This window comes from Pholcus phalangioides, unplaced genomic scaffold (genome assembly GCF_987345545.1).
Source record: "Pholcus phalangioides strain wild (caught in Gottingen) unplaced genomic scaffold, Ppha-v1.0 ptg000015l_1, whole genome shotgun sequence".
NCBI classification, from domain to species: domain Eukaryota; kingdom Metazoa; phylum Arthropoda; class Arachnida; order Araneae; family Pholcidae; genus Pholcus; species Pholcus phalangioides.
The window spans coordinates 44,215,134-44,232,581 of record NW_028301608.1 but is presented as its reverse complement, the minus strand read 5'-3'; the positions used below and the strand labels follow the sequence as shown (position 1 = coordinate 44,232,581).

The window sequence follows — 17,448 nt, the reverse complement described above, 5'->3', positions numbered from 1 at the left end:
GTTATTTTGTTTCCTAAAAAATTCATTCATAGTAATCTGGTCAAGTAACGAAATTCCCAACATTGGCCAAAATGACAGGTCGATAATTCTAGGTAGAAGTAGTTTTTAAAAATCAATGGAATGAATTTTCATTTCTCTCCGAAAGTTTTATTTCGACAAATTAGGAAAAGCCACTGAAGAAAATTTCTAATTTTGAAGAATAGAGTTGCAAATATAGATCAAAGTTTGAAAATGGGTCAGAATGACCACGCTGTAGTTCTCGTGTTAATAGCGATCAAAATGAGCATTCGTGTATAAACACTCATCGAAAGAAGGTTTGAAGTAAGGTTGTGTGTGTGTGTGTGATCCAAACACTAAATGTTTCCTCAAATTTATGTACAAACATCAAAAATATTTCAAACGATTTTGAAATGAATAAAATAAACGTTTCTGATTTAATAACTTATATTGTCGTATAAAGCAACTGTTCATGGAGATACGAAAAATACCAAATCTTTCTCAATTCATATGAGTACATGGAACGGCATTTCACAAAACCCGATTTTCGATCATAATTTTTCGTTCCCAAAAAAACAGCAAAGTTTCTCTCTCAAAATACATCCGTAACATAATCCAGTTTCAACCTCGAATGTTCGAAAAACAGAATATTTAATATTCGAAGAAATATTATTTATTCAAACTCTTCTTGGAAAGAGACTGGGAAACTAGTTACGTGTCGTGTTTCAATGGGAAACACGATGCATTTATTGGTGGTGAAACTTTTAAATATGTATATCTTCATCTCTCTCCACCTACAACGAATTTGAATAATGCGAAGCCGTTAAAAGGATGCATTTCCCTGTTCTATCTTCAGAAATTTTTATCTCGTTTAATTTTTTTTTTAATCGTAAAAATCCTTTGTACACTTTTCTGTTATTTCGTACAATACAAAATGGTCGCAACATGGATGAGTTAAAAATAAAGTACAAAAAAGTGGAAAATTTGTAAAAAAAAAATTATCTAATTTAAGATAAAATTTAGGACGAAAAAATGATTTATTTTAATTCATTTAGAATATAATTTATATATATTTTTTGACCTATATAGAACATTGCTAAATTATTTATTCGTATAATTAATGTAAGATAAAATCTGATATAAATTTTTATGTTGATATATGTTAACTTTATCCATAAATAAATTGGAAAATGTTTAGTCTACACCACTTCAATACTATACGGGTATATATTCTCCCGTATGCTTTAATACTAAACGGACTGTCCCAAATTGTTTCCACAGAAGATATCTCTGGCAAACGTTTACTGTAACTGTTTACTTTGAAATCATACTTTCAATTAAAAAAAGTTGGTGATGAAAATAAATATTTCGTTTATTTTGTTATATTTTTGTAACATCACGATCAACCCTTTATTTGCTTCAAAAACCCAGATTAAGTGTAGTTTTTTTACTTCTCCTATCCAAATACAAATACAAGGCCAAAACAGGGGAAATGCTCAATGAGATGGCTGACAAAAAAGATGCTCATGACAAATTTTGATACGTCATGTGTTTTTGAAATACAGCTACCCAGTTAGTTTGGCTTTTTGGTTTTCTGTGGTTCCCAACTTCGAGGCGCAAATGCGAGCCGATCTCCCCGTTAAAAAGTCTCGCCACAGAGAGCAACAGGCCTACAAGCAGTACAAATATTCAGTCACTACACTTCACTCACTTTACTTCTGAAACATAGATGGGAGCACTGAAAAATTATACACAACACTAGATACGCACTCAGACTGTTAGGTACACACACACTTACACTTCCGGCACAACTCGCTAGGTAGTAAATTGCCCATGGCGATAGACCTGAGTTGTGCTCGGTTTGAAAAAAAAAAAAAAGCTACCCAGTTAAAAACGCAATTGTAAGCTATTTCTTTTGTTAACAACCCTATTATAGAAAAATTACCTACGACACCACAATCCAGAATTGCCCCTTATCAATTGATACTGGTGTCCTCTTGTCAAAGCAGTCGATTGACGATGTATTATTAATTCACGGTCCATTCTATCCATCCCATTGAAAATTTTGAACGCCTTGATCATATCCCCACCGACACCTTCGTTCTTCTAATGTAAACATTTTCAAAAAATCAAGTTTCTTTTTATAGCTTAAGCCTCGTATACCAACAAGGGCATGCGTAGCTCTTCTCTGCAGCCCCTTCAACCAAGTCTATGTCTCTCTGTAAATATGATTTCCAAAATCATGTACCATATAATTTTTTCGTTCACGTCGAGTACAGGAAGAACTAAGTCTCGGAAAATCGGAAGAACGACTTTAAGAGAACGTGAACGGATTTTTCAAACCAAAATAAGCAACCATGCACTTGTCAACGCTAAAAGGCATGCTTCATTCATTTGCCCACGCTGCAGTCCTGTTTAGGTCGTTCTGAAGCAACTCCCTGTTGATTTGATTCCTGTCTACCCCATTAGCTTCACGTCATCTGCGAATTCGCTAACGATTCCATCGATACTCTTATCGAGTTTATCGATGAAAAGTGAAAAAAGTTGGGGCCAAGAACACTTCCTTGAGGGACTCCACTTGCGACACCTATCCAATCAGAGAATTTCCCGTTCAACTCAACCCGTTGTGACCTATCTATTATCCACGATTCTATCCAATTCTGTAAGTTGCGCCCGCTCCCAATTTCATGTAAATGTTTCAAGAATTTACCATGTTGGATGCAATTGAATGCCTTCTGGAAATCAACATAAACAACATCTACATTTTTTCCCTTAACCAAAGCCATAGTCACGTGATCATAGAAGCAAAGGAGGTTGGTAACACATGAGTTCCGTGTACATTACTCTCGTCTATCCAGTTCACTGATTGCTTTTTGAAAACAATTTCGAAAATTAATCGTATGTGCATCTCGTACACATTCTTCTACGGAATTTCTAGCGAATTGGCACATGCTGAAATGCGTGTGTACTTGTTGTGCACCGAACGTAAAGTTTGTTTTGTGTAATACTTGTTATGTTAGTGCTGCCCTGTTCCATCGTCGCCACCGTGGTGCACGGATGAAGTTGGCTTTATCTGGTTCACAACTTCGAGGTGCGAATGCGAGCCGATCTTTCCCTTTTAAAAGTCTCTCCACAGAGAGCAACAGGCCTACAACGGTACAATTATCCGATCATTACACTTCACTCGTAGTTAGAAAAAAATTGGTGGCAGATGCCAACACACAAACACACACACTGCACATAACAAGCATTACACAGTAACAAACTTCACGTCAGGTTCACAACACCTACACGCACATTCAAACAAGCAGCAATTCGTTAGAAATTCCGCAAAGGAATGTGGGCAAAGTGCATGTATGGTTAAATAGTAGTAGTAGTAGCAGTTCTGCCACATCTGCTCTCTCTCTCTCTATCAGAGACACATTTACATTTCACTAACTGGAGGTTATAGCACAAAAGGTATCACATGCCAAAAATTTAATTTTTTTCTATTTTTTCCATGCATACGACCCCTCAACCAAAGTTGGATATTGTAAGTAACTGCACCTCATTTAAAAACTTTCTGTAATCGAAAGTATGTTTCTAAAGTCAACGAGATTGAGATAGATATACAAAAATTGAGACACCCTGTATAAGTCAATGTATAGAAAATCGTATTGATTAATTTAATTCTATGGAAAAAAACTATTGTAGTAGATACAGAAAAAAAAATATTTTATTAATATGCAAATTGAATACATCAAGAAATGTGACTTTTCTCAGTATACGAAATTAGCAACTTAAATTACTTATTTTAATTCCCTGTATCGTGGAAGAAATTTATTATTTGTGCTTTTTAAATGAGAAATCCCGAGTTTAAATTGAAAATGCACTAATTAACATGATCATAAATATGAATTCAGTGAGAACAAGTTCAATAATGTGAAACCGTTAATAGGATGCGTTTTCTGTTCCATCTCTTTTGAAATTAGTGTCTCCTTTTTCAAAACTTTCAATTTTTAACCTGAAAAATAGATTACGTGCTCTCTTGAACGATATCTTTCCACGAACAAACACAACATGAAATAATTTCTCTTTGAAGTATTGCATTTTTATCATTTTATGATCATTATGTGTTGATTAGAATTTTCTTCATAAATTATGTATTCAATAGAGTTATATCCTTTTTTTTTATAAATTTCTAGTTATTATTTTACTCATAATATGAAGTGAATGAATTATGAAAATTATACGTGAAATATGAAACATGCTTAGATTCATGTAAAACATGTAAATTTGAGAGGTTCTAATACTTTCTGCTAATTTATAATCTAAATTTCTCTTTGATTGTTAAGTTAAAAATATGATTTTTGATGGAATATGGTTGTCCAATGTTTCTCAACGTATGGTTCGCGGAACAGAGGTAGTCAGTGACGATTAGATAGGTGGTCGGCAGGCAGATTTAGTAATTTAATTGTGATTGGATGGGAAATTATTGAATTTTTGAAACAGATATAAATAATAGCCTTCTGGGCAACCATATTTCATCAATAAAAGATCGGACATTGTTAACTGTGACCAAATAATGTCATTTCAAAAATTAGTCATTCAAATTTGCTAATTATTGCCAAAATTGCTGAAGGATGGAGAAAAAAAATGGCTATTAAAAATTACGGCAAGAAACAAAAATTTATTTCATAAAAAATATGTCCATAATGACTGAGGAAGTAACAATATTTCATCGACAAAATTACAAAAATTGGGATCTTAAATACGGAAAAACCCTGAACTTCGCCAATTGCCACCCAAAAACATTTCCCAAAATCGGCAAAATCACCATTTGTTGCTAAAATTAGCAGTTAGCGGGTAATGAAGGGGCTTTCAAAAATTACAGTGAACAAAAATGTAGTTTACGAAGATTAACATTGAACATGGAAAATTATGTGAGGAAAAGTTATTTATTGTTATAGCGATAATAAATAAGTTATGAAAATTATCTTCATTACCGATTTTCAGTAAAGATTACAAATTTAAATAATATTCGTTGAAACAACTGGACAATTGTATAAAACTGTCGAAATGGCCGTAGTTACAATAATTTCTGTAAAATATGGTTAATATGATCACCTGGCAATGGTAGATAGTTGGCGGTTCATCAACTTGTTGCAAAGATGTTTTACTTGCCCTTGGGTTCAGAAAGTTTGAGAGAAGCACACTGTTTATATGAACTTTTCATCAAACCCTTGTTATATCATAAAACTTTCAAGTGTGATGATCAAAAAATCTAAACCATTCTAAAATACAGGGTGGACGAAAAGTATTGGACATATTTAAAAAAAAATTAACAAATCAACCGATTCAATAAATTTGCACCAAATTACTTATCATGGACTAGAGGTTTTTGTTCTTTTTTTATTTTCTGGTATTGTAAGCAAAACTTAAAATTCTACTCACAAGTGGCGCGAAAAACTAACAGAACACATAAAATGCAATACAAATAATGCATAATTAATGTCTACGACAATTTACGTTAGAAAAAACTACCGTATTTCAAAATGAGCACCCTTTCACCCGTTTAGAGGTAGCCCGAGCTAAAGAGGGCGCTCATATTGAAATATGACAGTTTAATACAACGCAAATTATCATGAACATTAATTATACACCGTTTGTATTGCATTCTGTGTGTTATTTCGAATTTTTCGTTTTACAGCACCACCTGTGAGGAAAATTTGAACTTTTTTTTTTCAATCCATCAAAAAATATATATATTTCTAGGCCATGGCAAGTATTTAATGTAAACCGTACCTTCTTATGTCAATTTGTTGATTTGTTATTAATTTCTAAATTGTGTCCTCGACTTCTCATCCCCCCCCCCCCCCCGTATAACCTTCTCTAAACAAATATTATATTTTGCGATATATGAGATGAACATTTACAAAAGACGTGATTTAAATTTTTTTTTAAAAATCAAAATCTTTTTTAATGATTAATTATAACTACCAAGTCCGACTTTATTGTAATTCCCAGTTTCAAGAACCAAATCAAGGTGTTTGTAAAGAAAGAAAAACATTTATAATCCACATAGAGCCGGTAATTTAAAAGAAAATCCACAAGAACGGCATAGACAAAAGCCATCTCATCACCTCAGTCGTAGCACCAGAATTGTTAGAACGGAATGAAGTGCATGCCATAATTCAACTTTAAGAACCCACTTATGTCTTTCGTTTTTCTATTTTTTATTTGTTATTGTTATTATCCGGGATTATTGATCCCTATGGAGAGTAGTTGCATTCCATTTTCATTTGTGTGGTAAGAGTTAAAGGAAACTAAACGTATCTTTAATGAGTCTGAACAAAAAATAAAATCCACAGAATGAGAGGAGGGGGTGGCTTTGTCCTATTGCTGTGTTTGTCAGGAATCCCATTTACTTTCCAGGCTCTCGGGCAAACACTGGAAAAATCTTTACACTCGAGATCATCTAAGACGGTTAGACGGTTATTGTATTCAGACAAAACTCAACCAGTCGTGAATGTATGTATATACTTGAATGTATGCACACACACACACAAACACACTTTGTTTGCAGACTTTACATTTATGTATGAAAAAATCATGATAAATATGTAGTACTTAAAAAAAAAAAAAAGAACATTTAAAACAGTTGAAAATAACCCAGAGTCATTTTTAAAGGAAATGATCCTTGAGGATTTTCGAGGACGCATTTTTAAGCGTTTTAATGTGTTTGGTTTTATTTACCTCATCAACCATGATTAGATACTTGAGATCCTATTTTTTTTATTGGTATTATTATTATTATCCAGAGTATAATTTCTTTTTTCTCTCCATGAAATTCTTTATGTTTTCGCTGAAAAATTGTTCTCATTAGATAGGGGGAATTTAAAGCCATGCATTTAATCCCTAAGGCTACTCATGATACCTCCCCCTATGCATATTAATCAAAGGTTATTTTGAAATCTCTTTGTCTCTCACCATTTTTCGAAGAAATACATGCTATGAGTTTAGGGGGAAAAAAATTAAATGGAGTTGAATTTTTCTTTCTTTTATTTTTAACTGTTTTTTTTTAATTTTTTCTACTCCATCAGCGACGCATTTTTTCCGTTTGCAAAGAAAGAGTAGTAAAATTATTGTATTGTGTAAGATTTGTTTAATTTAAAGGTGTTTCGCATCAAATATTCCAAGCAATACAGTTTTTGGCACAAAATTGTATCAACACGATTCTTTTTATTTATCTTAATTTTAATTGCTAAGTATTTACTTTTATTTAATTTACTTTTGTATTTACTTTTATTTAATTTACTTTTGTATTTACTTTTATTTAATTTACTTTTGTATTTACTTTTATTTAATTTACTTTTGTATTTACTTTTATTTAATTTACTTTTGTATTTACTTTTATTTAATTTACTTTTGTATTTACTTTTATTTAATTTACTTTTGTATTTACTTTTATTTAATTTACTTTTGTATTTACTTTTGTATTTACTTTTGTATTTACTTTTGTATTTACTTTTGTATTTACTTTTGTATTTACTTTTGTATTTACTTTTGTATTTACTTTTATTTAATTTACTTTTATATTTATATTTATATTTCATATCAATTAAAAAGAAGTCTGTATTTCAGTACCAGTAAAGAAGTTAGGTTAGTATGGATATATGCCATAATATTTACAAATTTCATTACATAGGATCAAAAAATATCAAAATACAGTGATACCTCGACTAACGAAGAACATTCATTGCGGAATCATCCGAATTTCCCATAAGTTTCTATGGGAAATCTTTTGATTCGTTCCAGTTTCTGCTCAAAATTTAAGGATAAGCAAATAAATAAGCATATAAATTTATGAAACACCAAGGAATACTATAAAAAACACAAAAAACTGAGTAATGGCTAAAATGAATAGCTTCAAAATTGGATAAACTAGACTCTACCAGAAGATAAGAGATAGTGAAAAAAAATCTTTTAATTTCCCATTATGTATTCAACCAACAGCAGCTTTAGTCTGCTAAAGCTCATTCTGACACAACCCAATCGAGTTCATAAGTATCCCCATCCATTTATGATTTGGTCAGCTTATTTCTGTGTCTGATACATTCAGCTGGAAAAGATAAGCTCTTAGAATGTCCAGACTGTTCAGTTTGTTGCTAAGAGGCTTGCACTTAAAGAACTCGTGTTCTGAAAACATAGGATCCCTTTTTGTTCAATGAGATACAAATACAAATACAACGCCACAACAGGCAAATTGCCCAACGAGGTGGCTGACTTAAGAACATCATGGATTCCCGAGCCATTTTTTTGAGGCCCTACCACTACACCATACATGCACCCCCCCCCCCGCGGAACCCCCCAACGAATCGGTACATGCGGGAATGTGCGTGTACGTGTAGTGAAACCTGACGTGAAGTTTTTGTTGTTTCTCTGTAATGCTTGTTATGTGTAGTGCTGCCATCTGCCACTAGTTTTCTAACTATGAGTGAAGTGTTATGATTGAATGATTTATCGTTGTAGGACTGTTGCTCTCCGTGGCGAGACTTTTTAACGGGGAGATCGGCTCGCATTTGCGCCTTGAAGTTGGGAACCACAGAAAACCAACTTCAGCCGACCACCACTGTGGGGTTCGAACCCGGATCCTCACATCGCGAGTCCGTCACTATAACCACTCGACCACCACAGCGGCAATGCATTTTCTATTAACTGAATCTTTCATTTTATATGAAATGGTACAAAGAATTTCGGAAAGAGAAGTGTGGGTACATCTAGAAAAAAGATTCTAAGGTAGGCATGAGTAAATCGGGCTCTAGTGACAATAATTCCGATTATGATTGGCGTGAAAATTCAGCTCATAACGCGGCTATTTTATGTTAGCTCGTGCATTCATATCAACGAAAACATTCTTTAGCCGGATCCGTATTCGTTATCCAAGGTACCACTGTATTAACAATAGCCTCAATATCAATGCTCATTGCAAGTCTCAATATCAATGCTCATTGCAAGTCTCAATGGCAATGTTCATTGAAGTTAGTACCAATGTACAATACTACCCGAGTATTCATTACCTAATAATGTCTCAGTGTCAACTGCGTCTTACAGATTGTGTCTCAGGAAAAGTCTTATTGCCACAATTGTCTATTGTCATTTCTCAGGGACATTGATCATTAGTGCTGCGAAAGGTCGTCACATCATTGTTAAGGAATATCATTCCTTTTCTGTGAATATCTCAATGCCTCCAGTTGGTTTCAATGTCTTCAATGATATCTTTTGCACTTTCGACTGTGTTTTAGAGTTACGTTTTAGTTATATAACAATAGCAACATTCAACTGTGCCTAACGCTTACTCTCACAAACTCTGAGTGACTCCAAAAATGTCTTAATGTCATTGTTAAGCAGCGTCTATCTTAGGGTTTTGAGATAGCAATGTCTCAACAACCTTGTCTAACAATGTTTAGGACAAGACTGACAATGTCTCACTATTTACAACTCGGCTAATAATTGTAACATCCCATTATTAATATTAAAAAAAAATGCTGTAACGTCTTTGTTTGAGAATATCAAATTAAGATTGCTGAATAATATATTAGTTTCAATGTCTCCTACACACAATTTATTAGTTTAAGTAATACTTTAAAGTTAATGGCAATAGTCTCTTGACTGTCACTACGACTGACTCGCGAAGACTCCGACTTCCCCAGACAATGTTTACTCTCATTGTCTAACAATGTCTTATTATCATTTTCTTTCAATATCTTGCTATCATTGTCTTTCAATGTCTTACTATCATTGTATAACAATGTCTTGGAATCATCGTTCACCAATGTCTATTTTCGTATTACTGATGGTGATAATATCTATTCATCGGTATGCAAAAAAGACAGCATCGATGTCTAAGAATATGGAACTGCAATCCTTCAACAGTATTTTCAGATTTCAACGCCTTTAACAAAATCTTGATTTGAATGCTCTCAATATATATGTCTCATTCGCACAGTACTTGAATACGTGTCTTAAAAATGAAATATGTCGGTATCCCCCCGTGGAAGTAAAAGTTTTCCATTTGAGCGTCAATAACGCTCTCCAAGTATGAATTGAATTTTAGGGAGAAATAAATCGCAAGTTTTGTGTCTACGAAAATTTAAGCAATCATAAAAGCAATCTCAAATACTCATAATTCTTTATTAAAACTTTATTCTGTGTGTCTTTGATTTTAAATTTCATCCTCCTAATTTATCTGAAAATTGATTATGGTTATGAACTGATAGCTTCAGCTATTTGAAATTTAAAATACAAAAAAGTTATATTCATCATAAATTACAAAATTTTGATGATAAGATAACGCTTCAAAATGGAAAATTTGAAATTTAAAGATAATTTTTGCAAAATCTGAAACATCAAAAACTTTTATGTTAATTTGCTATAATTGTGGTCTGTTAAAGATCAAAATAATCCAAGACGAAAACTAATGCACAATAAAAATGAAAATTAGACATATTGGTGATGCTACATCATTAGAATGTTCTAAAGATGAATATAACCTCCATCTCTCTCTCTCGCTCTTATAATTGAAAAAAAAAATAGACGCATTTGTTGCGCTGAATTTATAGAAGTGATTAGAAGCGCGAACGAAGTTGTTTTCTTCAATATGCATCCTGGTACGTGCTTGAAAATCTGTTCCCGTTTTCTTTGAGCGAAATATATATTTTTATCGGCTTATCTTCAGTCGTTGTTGTTGTTCTCGAGCATACACGGGTAGAAACGAAGCGAAAAATTCAATCTCCCTCTTTCTTTCTGCAACTCACGTACACGAGCCCAAATTGCGAAACGTCCTGTAATTATGCTAATAATTTTCAAAACAAAATTAACTAAGATTCGGAGGGGAAGGGAAGGGTTCCTTATCGCCTTTTCATCTATATATCAAAAAAGAAACTTACGATGCTTAATTTTTAACACAGCCATTATTCGCCCCAACACCTTTCCATGGATGGATCCGTCGAAAAATAATTCGATTTCTGATCATTTCGGAGCAGCATATCTTATATTGAACTGTTCGTTACATGGATGAGATGTCCCGACGGGGTGTGCGAGTACCGCAGTGTACCATAAGGTACCCTTCTATTTCCCCCCCCCCCCATCTCTCCCGTAACAATGAATGTTAAAACCGACAATAACTGGCAGCAAAAGAATTATGAACTTCGCTGCTTTTGAGATAATTTAATTTAATGGCTTGTGAGGCGATCTTCTTTGATGTGAGTTCAGAAATTTACATTCGGTATTCGATGATTTGCATACCACGTTTCTTACATGACTTAGAAGAGGGTGGACGTATTCATCCCTCGCCTTACATTTTTTTCTGCACGTATATGTGCGAATATACAGGAAGAATCACTGTGTGGAGATATGTTACAGAAAAATGAAGTTCGTACTGAAATTTCCGTTTGTTGTTTCCCGAATAAGATGAAGTAATGAAATTTTATTATTCTTTTCTCTCTCCCTTCTAATTAATTAGGCAAATGAACATTTTCTTGCGTGATACATGCCTTCGTCCTTATGAGTGTAAATGATGCATGCAACAGAATAGACTAGATTGCATTAATTTCATTTTCATTCAATCGATGATATGCAGATCAGAAAAAAATTTCAGAGGGAATAAGATAATGTGGTTGTGATCGTAATGATATTTATGCGAGGGTCGTTTGATAAGTAAATTTCTAGGAGATAGCAGCACGATCGCTTTCAGATCATTATAATTATAAGTGTCACTTTTCAGAAACTATCACAAGTTTGAGCACAAAGAGATTTGTTTTTCATTTTTTGGCATTGTTCTGAGCTCAAATCATAGCAGTTACTTTTTAAAAGAATAATAGTTATCATAAGTGTCTTGCAGTAAAAAAAACATACTATTCAAATAAGTGGAAAGCTTCCCAGATCAAAGCTGAATTGGAATGAGTTCATGGGAACTGTGCACCATCATTAAAAACCATTCATTTTTGGATCATTGTGTTTAAACGGGTCGCACATCCACCGAAGAAGATAAGTACCCTAGGCACCTGATTGAGGCTCCCACCGTGTAAATCATTGAAAAAGTTCATGATATCATAATGAAAGATCGCAAATTGATGCATGAGATAGTTGATGTTGTGGGCATATCAATAGATCATAGAATGGGTTCACAATAGTTACGAGCTATTGGAAATGAAAAAGCTTTGAGCAAGGTGAGTGCCACAATTGCTGACGACTGATCAATGCAAAAGACATGCAATTTTAAAAAAGTTTGTACGTAACACTGAAAACTTTCAGCGTTTATTTTTTTTTTATTTTTATTTTTTTTATTTTTTTGCAAAAACAAACACAAAATACATTTCAAATACAAAACATAAACCACATAGAAAGGACAAGACATTAACACATAATAATCGTATTGGGCGCCAAGGGACACAACGTCCTTCCAGGCAGGATGGATTACTTGGATTAAATTCTGACCGTGGTTGAAACAGGGATTCACCAACACTTACATCGGACTCAGATTAGCAGTCAAAGCAGTAAGCAGTAGTAATGCGTGGTGAAACGGCACCGAACAAAGAAAAGGCTATTTTGTCCGATAGACTTCTTCCAGAGATAATGAAATTGGAGATCTTCATTTCACACACACTTCGGGGAAATTTGAAAGAGCAGCTGCAGATGAAACAACCAAATTGGCACGCAAGAAAATACCCATCTCATAGCTAACACCATTGCAATGGCCAAATGACATAAATTAGGCTTTGCATCTCCCGCTCCTCCACCAAATTCTACGGATTTGGCCCCCATATGACTTTTTCTTGCACCCAATATTGAAAGTTGGACCAAAAAACGTTCATCAGTGCAACCGTAAAAATGACTACTTTGAAAACTTAGTGAAAACGTAACTTTCTGAAGGGATGAAGAGATTTCAACATCATTGGAGAAAAGATACGTGCGTATGGCACAGTTTATTTATGTAAGGTCTAAAAACTTCTGGGTTGTTTTGATAGTAGTTTTTTGAAGAAGTTTAGAACAGAACATCTCAACTCGACGTTGTTTGGTGTTCCACGAAATCCCTGGGACAAAAACATGAAAGCCACGAACCGTTTACAAAATAATATTCAACATAAAATTACGTAATACAATGATCTGATTGTTTTCTATCCAAGCTCATGGGCCTCTCGTAACCTCACCAAGGATTCCCAGTGACTCCGTAGACCAAAGGTTAAGAACCAACTGGACAAGGCGTAAAAGTTGTTGCAGTAGATGGTGTGTCTTGAAAGCCGAGATGAAAAAAAAATGAACAATTGACCACTCTAGAATTAGCAGATTCTAAGCGTTCTTAAAAGTACAGTTCATGGAAATTTCGTTAAATCAGTCAGAGAAAATCTTTTTGGATGACTATTTATAGTTTGTGACCTCGTTCTTAAACGTCATAAAAAAAAAAAACATATTTAGACTCCATTTTTCTCCGGTCACTTTAAACAAATTCTGTGTGATGGGCTAGGAGGCTTTTACATATCTACCATACTCACTTTCACTTGAGTTGATCCCTTCAAATGCTTCTTCCGAAAAACCAATTGCCCATATGTTCTGTAAAATTTCACATAGGTGAATTTTCACCTTAAAAACAGCTAAATTCTTTAATCACGAAATTTCGAAAATGTCAGAAAAATGTGAAAAAAATACTGAAAATACCTCAAAAAATTTAGTAAAAAAATTGAATTTTTAACTCAAATTTAAAGAGGAAAAAAAACGTGTCAAAATTTTCGAGACAACGAACGTAATGGTTTCTCCTAAAAATAGAAATCCGTGATCTTTTCGCATCACGTTTGGTCATTCTCCGTAGATCTGCCATAGACAACCACGGTACTCTTCATAAATAAAATACTAAAATTAACTATGTTAGAGACTCGTAATATTTCAATAAATTAATTTCAGCTCCTATGAAATATAATATGTATCAAAAAGGAAAATCCCATAAACAAAAAAAGATAGCAGTAATGAGTTCAAAGTACCGTTCCTAATTGAATTACGTTGCTTCATGCTCGACATATCGGCAAACACCTCACTCATTAAATAAAAAATAACGATAACCGTTTTCATGAACTCATAAAAAATATAATATGTAAAAAAAAAAAAAAATAATAATAATAAGAGGCTTTAGCGAGAGGTCATCTCAAACCCATTGAACGTTCAACCACCATCTTATAGTACATAATAAAAAAAAAATAGTAATAATATCGCGAAAAGAAAATTGACTTGGAGGAGAAAAGAAGCTGCAGCTTATACAAGTTTAACGGCTGAATAAAAAGAAAATTATAAGAAAGTAGAGAGAGGAAATACTTACATATATATATTATTTATTCGCAGCCCATTTGCTTCTTCGTGCGGCTGTAAAATGGGTACGGTTAATGTACCGTAAAGTATAAGAAAATTCTGGAGGTGGATTGAATAGAAGAAAAGCGTAAGCCTTTTATAGACTTACTCTTTTCTCTATTTTTATTATTTTCTTTTTTCATGTCCAACGTTGTTTTTTTTGTTTTTCTTAAGCGAAATGTTGGAATCGATATTTTTATGTCTGGTAAGTGATTACAACTGACATTATGAGTTTTTAGGTCTATGCGTATTATCTTCTAGTGAAGACTGGGGATATGCACGTATCACCGGGAGGTTTTCAGTCTTCAATGGACTTTATGGTCGCACGCGTATGTTATTAGAAATGAGAAATTTAATACGTTTTTGTGAATAGCGTTAAATATTGTAATGCTCTTGAAATTATCGCTTGAGAAATAACAAATTTTACTCCTTATTACATTCTGTGAGTTTTAAAAACAACCATTTAGTCGATGTTATTTTTATGTCGTAGTCAAATCGCGTTATAAAGAATAATAGGTGTTGTGATGTCCTTTTATTGAAGTCTTAAATTGCTTTTATGTTTCTCATATCTGGCACGTATTCGTGTATCCGTGTTCTGTAATGAAAAGGATGTTGAATTTGAAATAAGATTTTACGTGAATTTTCTTCTTTGTATATAAATTTAATATTGATTATTTTCAAAACACTTGCGAGCTTATTTGTTAACAAAAAAAAAACGCATTCCCGAATACAAAACGAGTGCAGAGATTCAGAATGTATAACAACATAAGCAAACTAATGCAATTATTAAATGGAATTTTACTGAACTGTAAAAAAAAAATTTCATTCACATTTTTGAGTGTTTCACAAAGAAAAAAATGCTTATGGTATGTATATGTATGTATAACAAAATATTATATATATCATAACCAAATATATATATATATATATATATATATATATATTATATCACTTTAGTTTACTACACTATTTGTTTTGTTTATACGTGATGCTTTGTGTCTCCCTATTCAGGTGTCATCGGCTTACGTATGGTATCCTTACAAGTGCCCAGATATGCCGTAATAGGAGACACGCTGAAGCTTTTATGTCGTTACGACCTGGAAGACGATACGTTGTACTCAATCAAATGGTACCGTGACGATGTTGAGTTTTACCGGTTTGTGCCAAGGGACCGACCTCCTGGACAGTTTTTCCCATTGCCCGGAGTAAATGTAGATGTAAGTACGAAAATAACTGATCTTTTGATATATTACATCCACATCAGATCTATTTACATTTAAAATCCACTCAGTCGTTATATATATGGAATATGAGGAGAGACGTGGGGATTCACACATGACTTAATTTATTTATTCATTTTAATTTGATGTTTCATCATTTTGGCCATAAATGTCTTCAAAACGTTTTCCCTCTATGATTCAAACACCGTCAGTGGAGTGAGGGGAGGAGGTGGTCCTTCAAAAAAATTCTCGGACACTGATTCTCGACGTACACTCATCTGAAGAGAGCCTGGTACTCGATACCATCCCTCCCACATCAGGGAAAGGACCACTATGGTGGTGGAGGTGTCATGGTTTGGGCAGGCATCATGTTGGACGGCCGCACACCCCTCCATGTGTTTGGCAGAGGGTGCGTGACTGCTAGGAGGTATAGAGAGGAGATCTTAGAGCACTATGTTCGAATTTTCAGAGGCGCCTGGTCAACGATTATCTGGAAAATGAGGATATTCGGCGTACGCATTTACCAGCCAGATCTCCTGACCTAAACCCTATAGAACATATCTGGGACACTCTTGGGAAGGCAATTGCATCTTGCCATCCCCCTCCGAGAACCAACCCGGAACTGAAAGTTGTTGCTGCAGAAGTTGGACCGATTGTCACAGGGACTCTTCAACTGCCTCGTGTCTAGTATGACGTCGCGCTGTGCGACCAGTCTGGCTGTGAGAGGGGGCCATACCCCATATTAGATTCATTTTCGGTTCGATCTTGCAAAGTGGATTTTGGACATTCCTGCAATGATGAGCTTTACTGACAATCATGAGTGCTTACGATAGCTTTTGTATTGAATATCTCTTCCTCTGTTACAACTGTGTATTCGTACCGAATTTCATTAAAATCTGTGCACTACGTATTCAGAAATTCGACGTAATATGTTAATTCTCTTACTTTTGCACACCAGTGTGTTTTTAAATTCCTAACCCGTATTCGTTCTTTCCAAAGTGTTTAATAGCACGGTATGTTACACTATATACCCTGTGAAAGTGTGAATGAGTTGCTGTGAAGCTGCTTTTTGTGTAGTACATAAAAGTGTTTTGTGGTAAACCCTTTTATAATGTGGAACAACTACAGTCGAGTCTTTATTTTACGAAGTCTCATCGTCCCACATAAAAATTTCGTTATAAAGAAAATTCGTTACATAGGTTTTTTTACATATAACAAAGCACAAAAACATGCACAGACACAATCATATACATAGATACAAACGTATAAACGTAAAAAACATATACTTTGATAAAGGGATTTGAAGGTCTTTCCAGCAGGTCTACAGGGTCAGAATTTCGAACACAATTCAAGAAACAGCTTATACTTACACTAGACACGTCATATTGCATATTTGTTCATGTATTTACAATTTCAGTATACTTTATATACAGTAAAACCTCTCTTTTACGGACACCGGTGGGACAAAAAAATTCTTCCGTAAAAGAGAGGTGACCGTTAATCAGAGGTTTGAAAAGCATACTTTTATTATACAAGAGGATATTATTATTCGGCCGTAAAAGAGGGGTGACCGCATCTGAGGGGTGGGTGTTAAGATGTGTTTTACTGTGTTTAAATTACTCATTTTGAAGGTCATATAGTTATATAATTAAATTGCCTATTTTGAAGATCAGTGGAATAGAAAATAAACGAAACACATATATTTACAGACACATATATATCTATACGTATCCTACGTAATTCATACACGTATATACATTCATTAAAAACTGTACGATTTTTTTGCACTTTTTTATATCTAATTGCAATAAATTTTTCATAACGTATATGTTTAAAATTAAATGGTTTTTTTTGT

General features: G+C 33.8%; 1 protein-coding gene across 1 annotated transcript in view; it reads left to right on the top strand.

Moving 5' to 3' along the window:
* LOC149076086 (uncharacterized) overlaps window positions 1-17,448 on the top strand; it is a 217,597-nt gene that overhangs the window by 127,647 nt on the left and 72,502 nt on the right. The window contains exon 2 of the mRNA XM_089243615.1: window positions 15,385-15,590. Within this exon, the coding sequence (XP_089099741.1) occupies window positions 15,385-15,590 (206 nt within the window). The remainder of the gene's footprint in view (window positions 1-15,384; window positions 15,591-17,448) is intronic.